Source organism: Coturnix japonica, unplaced genomic scaffold, assembly GCF_054131305.1.
Source record: "Coturnix japonica strain WE unplaced genomic scaffold, WE-NBRP24 Scf040, whole genome shotgun sequence".
NCBI classification, from domain to species: domain Eukaryota; kingdom Metazoa; phylum Chordata; class Aves; order Galliformes; family Phasianidae; genus Coturnix; species Coturnix japonica.
Window position 1 is genome coordinate 1,707,077 of NW_028188943.1, and position 6,000 is coordinate 1,713,076.

Here is a 6,000-nt window from a genome sequence, read left to right on the forward strand (position 1 = left end):
GAGGGTAAAATAACACAAGAAATGGTCATTGAAATTCAATATCTGTGAAATTCAGCTGGCTGCATTCACAGAACCTGGCGTTAAGATCTGTTTTCTGGTTTCTATCTTGAGCCTATTTTCCATAACCCAGTCCTCATTTATGAACTGAAGCTCTACTGAAAGCCTTTCGCTGTGTATGCTCATGCTGCAGCGCAGCGCTTGTGACCTTTAACAGCACATTCACATTCCTCTGATCACAGGATCCTTAAGGTTGATTAAGACCCTCTAGTCCGACTGCTCACCCATCACTACCATGATGCTCACCATCAGCTAGCTAAAAACTCAGCAGAGATGATAGATCAAGCACAACACTGGATTTGGGATGGCTAGAGATTCCTAAGATACTGAAGGATTGCTTGCAGGTGGTGTTGGCTCAGGTATTCACCCTGCATCCCACCTCCTGTTCTGTTTGGTTGAGAATCATGCATTCTGCAATTTCACTTTGTAATTCAAAGACCCTGGCTTTATCTGTTGAAAAACTGATCTAAAACAAGCCAAGAAGACTCCGTTGGAACTGGTTGATGCAGAACAAAGGACATCCCCAAAGGACAAGTTGCACTGTTTGATGAACATTATTGGATGAGAGCTAAGCTAAGATTTAAAAAGTTCTGGGGCTGTCTCTGAGCATCAGATACAGAGGAAGCCTGCATGATTCCCTGAGAATGGATACCTCCTACTTTGGTGTAGGGTTAAGGGAACACTAGCAGTAACTCCTATCACAAAATGTCACATGGCTCAGACAAAATGCCATCAAGAGGGCTTAATTAGGAGCACCAAATGGTCACAAGATGGTCTTAGGGCAGGGAAGTAATCTATCTATGTGATATTGATTGATGCTGTTAGTTCTTAACAGCTTGACTCTAGAGGGACTGTTCTTCTTTGGTCACCTAGTTTTAAAAGAATAGATGGCTCCTGTCTATTACAATTTTTAAGGCATTATTTGTTCACTGATGCCATAAATGTGCCTGGCATAGCAATTGGCCTTGGTATATTCAGCTCGGCGTCCAGTCGGATCTTGAATATCTCCACAGAAGGAGACTCCACCACCTCCCTGGGCAGCCTGTTCCAGTGCTACGTCACCCTCACCGTAAAGAAGTTCTTCCGCATCTTCGTGCAGAACTTCCAATGCTGAAGTTTCATCCCATTACCCCTAGTCCTGTCCCTACACATTACTGAAAAGAGACCAGCCACGCCACTATGGCACCCACACCTCAGGTATTTATAAACCTGGATCAAATCCCCTCTCAGCCTTCCCTTCTCAAGGCTAAACAGACCCAGCTCGCTAAATCTCTCCTCATAGGGGAAATGCTCCAGGCCCTTCACCATCTTAGTGGCCCTCCGCTGGACTCTTTCCAAGAGATCCCTGTCTTTTTTGTACTGGGGAGCCCAGAACTGGACACAGCACTCCAGAGGAGGCCCCACCGGGGCAGAGTAGAGGAGGAGGATCACCTCCCTCGACCCGCTGGCCATGCTCTTTTTAATACACCCCAGGATGCCATTGGCCTTTTTGGCCACAAGGGCACACTGCTGGCTCATGGTCAATCTGTCGTCCACCAGGACGCCCAGGTCCCACTCAGCAGAGCCCCTCTCCAGCAGCTCTTCCCCCAGCCTGTACTGGTGCATGCAATTATTTCTCCCTAGGTGCAAGACTCTACACTTGCTTTTGTTAAACCTCATCTGGTTTCTTACTGCTCAGCTCTCCAGCCTGTCCAGGTCTCTCTGAATGGCAGCACAGCCTTCAGGTGTGTCAGCCAATCCTCCCAACTTCGTGGCATCAGCAAACTTGCTGAGGGTGGTCACTATCCCCTCATCAAGGTCGTTGATGAAGATGTTGAACAAGACCGGACCCAGCACAGACCCCTGGGGGACGCCGCTAGTTACAGGCCTCCAGCCAGATTCCGCACCACCAACGACAACCCTCTGCACTCGGCCAGTCAGCCAATTCTCGACCCACTTCACCGTCCACTCATCTATCCCATACTTCCTCAGCTTTGTTATAAGGATGTCAAGGGGGACAGCATCAAAAGCCTTACAGAAATCAAGGTAGACTACATCTACCGCTCTCCCCCTGTCCACCCAGCTAGTGACATCTTCATAAAAGGCCTACAGGTTGGTCGAGCACGACCTCCCCTTGGTGAACCCATGCTGAGTACTCCTGATAACCTCCTTTTCTCCCAGTTGTCTGGAGATGGCATCCAGCACAAGCTGTTCCATCACCTTCCCTGGGACAGAGGTGAGGCTGACTGGCCTATAATTACCCGGGTCCTCCTTCTTGCCATTTTGAAGACAGGAGTGACACTGGCCGTCCTCCAGTCTTCAGGCACCTCCCCAGTTCTCCAAGACCTCTGATAGATTACAGAGAGCGGCTCAGCAACGACCTCCAGCAGCTCCCTCAGCACCTGTGGATGCACCCCATCAGGTCCCAAGGATTTATGGACCTTAATGTTTCCTAGGCACTCACAGACCACCTCTTCCCTGACTAAAGGGAAATCTCCCATTCCCCACACTCTCTCATTAACCTCCAGGGCCTGGGATTCCGGAGGGAGAGCCCTTTCACTAAAGACAGAAGCAAAAAAGGCGTTCACTATTTCCACCTCCTCAGCATCCCTCCTCTCCCTGGAAGCACTCAAGGCCAGGCTGGATGTGTTGTGAGCAACCTGGTCTACAGCGAGGTGTCCCTGTCGAGGTGATCTTAAGGGTCCCTTCCAACACAAACCATTCTAAGATTCTAGGACAGAAAAACAGGGCAGCTCTCCCACATTGTTTCAGTGTCATTTACTTATAAAACAAGCTCTGGGACAACCCGAGAAGGTATTTGTTCCACGTGCAGCATCACCTGTGATAGAAACCAAGGAAGCCTACAGCAGGCCTCAGGACTCAGCAAGCCTTTTTGGCTCAAAGCAGGGCCAGCTGGAGCAGCTTACCACGAGTGCACCCAGAAGGGCCTCCATGCAGCTGCAGGCTTGCCGCATGTCATTGCATGTCATTGTGATGCAACAGTGGGTGAGCGTGACATAAAGCTGCAGGCTGGAACTCCGGCTGGGGTGGCCTCAGTTCGCTGCTGCTGGAGCGAGAGGTGGTAGTGGAGGGTTGCAGCTCTCAGAGAGTTCCTACCAGGAGCCATGGAGTGCTGTTGCAGTGCTGGATTCCGAAATCCAGATGAATTTCTGAGCAGAGCGGGGAAGAGCGGAAAGGTGAGAGCTGCTACATCAATAGAGGGCTGAGTGCAGTAGCCTGGGGTATGCAGGGCTGCTCTGGGGCTGTAGATGCTCTCCAGAGGCTGAGGGACACTTCTCCTCATGCTGGTGCTGGAGAAGGCTTGCAGGGAATCGCACCTCTCTGCACATCCCAGCATCGGTTACAGAAGTGGGGAGGGAGCTGCCAAAGGGAGCGGAGGTGGGCTGGAGAGGGGAATGGAGTGTCTGAGTGTCCAAGCGTGTCTTTGTCTTTCTAGCTCCGACCCAGAGGACAGGAAGTTGGAGCAGGAGGTAGCTGGCTGTTGGACCTTCCACTTGGGGTTAAAATCCCTGTGCAGCCCGGCACCAAGCTCCTTTTCGCCAGGAGAAAGCTGGGGGAAAAGGTGAGAGGAGTAAGGAAGCGTCAAAAAGGGCTCTTGTTTCCTGGGGTTGCCGCCATGCCAAGGAGGCCTTGTGTTGGGATGCCAATCCCATGTGTTGGGATGCTGGGGCCAGGCACCCATCAGGCACAGAAATGTGGAGACCGGGTCGTTCCTGGAGGAGGGTGCAACCCTCTGCTCTCCCTCTTGGAGGACTTAGGAAAACCCAGACATGACTGTTTGGGAAAGAGGCAAGAGGCCAGCCTGTGGGTGTGAGCAGCTTGGAAGTGTCTCTGTTTCTTTGCTGCTCTCTCCTTCCCCATTCACACTCTACAACACATCTCTTCCAGCTCCACCAGCCTTCTCCTCAGTTTGACCTGAGAGATCCGTACAGTCGCAATCTGTGCACAGAGTACAACAGCCTGCATGACCCGCATCTGCGGGAGTTCCACAACCGCAAAAACAACCTGCGGAACCTGAAGAAACGGGGCTTGGTCACCGAGGATGGCGACGTAAGTTTGGCTGTTGGGCTGACCAACACGGGTCTCCTCAGGAGGGCTTTCCAGTCTGCCAGGCAGGGGCCTGACACTACAGCCATCTGTCATTGTCTCTTCTGTAGGTTGTCTGCACTCTGAAGGAGTTCAACGAGTACAGGCAGTACCTGACCAGGCTGAAGCTGGAGAAAAAGCAAGCAAAGAGGCGAGAAGAGGTAGGCAAAGCCCAGTATTGGTAGGCACGTGTCAGCAGCATGGCACTGAGGGCACGGGCTTTACTTGATGGATCTGAGGGAGATGGGGAAAGCAGAAAAGGTGAGGGGCGGGCTGGTGGTCTAGGCATTGAGGCATGGAAAGGACAGCTCAGCTCAGAGCTGAGCTAGCACAGCGTGCTGGTGTGAAGGCAGCCTGGAAAGTTGCTTGCTTACAAGCAGAGCACTGTGGCAGCCGTTCTCTTCTGCCCTCATTGCAAGGCTGAAGCAGTGTGCTTGCCCTCTTCTGCGTAAAGCAGCAGTACTTAGGGTGGGAAGCACTCTCTAAGACAAGACCAAGCATAAACCCTCTGTTCCCTTCCAGGATGAGCTTCTTCGGGAGATTTCCAATTTGAAGAAATCGATCCACAGACTACAGATGGCCAGGGACAAGTTCCAGCCCGATCCCGTGGATTACATTGCGGGTTCGAAAATCAGACCCACAATGCTTCATAAACCAGCTGGCCCCTCTCCTTCATGCTATAATCTTCTGTCTGGACAATGCAGAAGGAATGTGGCTTTGATGGAGCGTGGCCTTCAGGGAGACTCATGGAGCACAGGGCGTGCAATGAAGCTGCCTGAGAAGTCACCCAAACCTGCGTTGGGCAGGGAAGGCTCCAAACTCCCCAGAATCATCCAGACTACTTCTGCGTCAACAACAAACTCCAAACTCCCCAGAAGCATTCGTACTGCTTCTGACCCAACAGCAAACTCCAAACTCCCCAGAATCATCCAGACTACTTCTGCATCAACAACAAACTCCAAACTCCCCAGAAGCATTCGTACTGCTTCTGACCCAAAAACAAACTCCAGAGTCCCTAGAAGCATCCAGGCCCCAGTGAAGGGAAAAGGAAAAAAAGGGGAAAACAAGTAGAGAGATTGGCCAAAAACCAAAACAGTGGCAACAAATTAGTTTTAATTGGCTTAATTAATTTTAATTTGTTTAATTCGTTTTAATTTGTTTAATTAATTGACCAAAGATGATACCAGAATGCAAGATAACACACTACAGTACAATATATCATAATTAGTATCAGAATTAGAATTAAAACCAATAAAAAAAATTAAAAAAATAACATTACAAAGTGTGTCCGAAAACTGAAGTCCTTATTCTAAAGCCGAGGTGAGACAACCCAGGGAGTTCTCGTGCTGCTGGGATCAAAAAGGAAAGGGGAGATCAAGTGATATACGGATGGCTTTTATCTTTTGCACTGAACATAAAGGGTGACAGAGCAGCAAGCAATCCTCTGGGGGATGTAGTTGTTCTCTGCTGGGGGTACATGCAGTGTTACAGGCTTGGGACAGAATGGCTGGATGACTGTGAAGAGGAAAGGGACCTGGGGCTGTTGGTCGATGCTCTGCTCAACATGAGCCCACAGTGTGCCCAGGTGGCCAAGAAGGCCAAGGGCATCCTGGCCTGTATAAGAAACAGTGTGGCCAGCAGGAGCAGAGAGGTGATCATCCCTCTGTACTCAGCTCTGGTGAGGCCGCATCTCAAGTACTGTGTTCAGTTTTGGGCTCCTCACTACAAGAAGGACATGGAGGATGAGGTCCTCACAGGGGACTTCAACCACCCTGATATCTGTGGGAGGGACAACACAGCATTGCACCAGAAATCAAAGAGGTTTCTGGAATGTGCTGATGATAACTTCCTCTTCCA

At 50.5% G+C, this 6,000-nt stretch overlaps 1 protein-coding gene across 1 annotated transcript; it reads left to right on the forward strand.

Moving 5' to 3' along the window:
* The first annotated feature begins 2,893 nt into the window (after positions 1 to 2,893).
* On the forward strand, positions 2,894 to 5,231 carry LOC146752944 (fibrous sheath-interacting protein 2-like). Its single transcript, XM_085531138.1, has 4 exons — positions 2,894 to 3,233; positions 3,494 to 3,619; positions 3,946 to 4,304; positions 4,666 to 5,231. The coding sequence occupies exons 1-3, from the start codon at positions 3,162 to 3,164 to the stop codon at positions 4,228 to 4,230; spliced, it is 483 nt and encodes a 160-aa protein (XP_085387264.1). The 5' UTR covers positions 2,894 to 3,161; the 3' UTR covers positions 4,231 to 4,304; positions 4,666 to 5,231.
* The last annotated feature ends 769 nt before the right edge of the window (positions 5,232 to 6,000 follow it).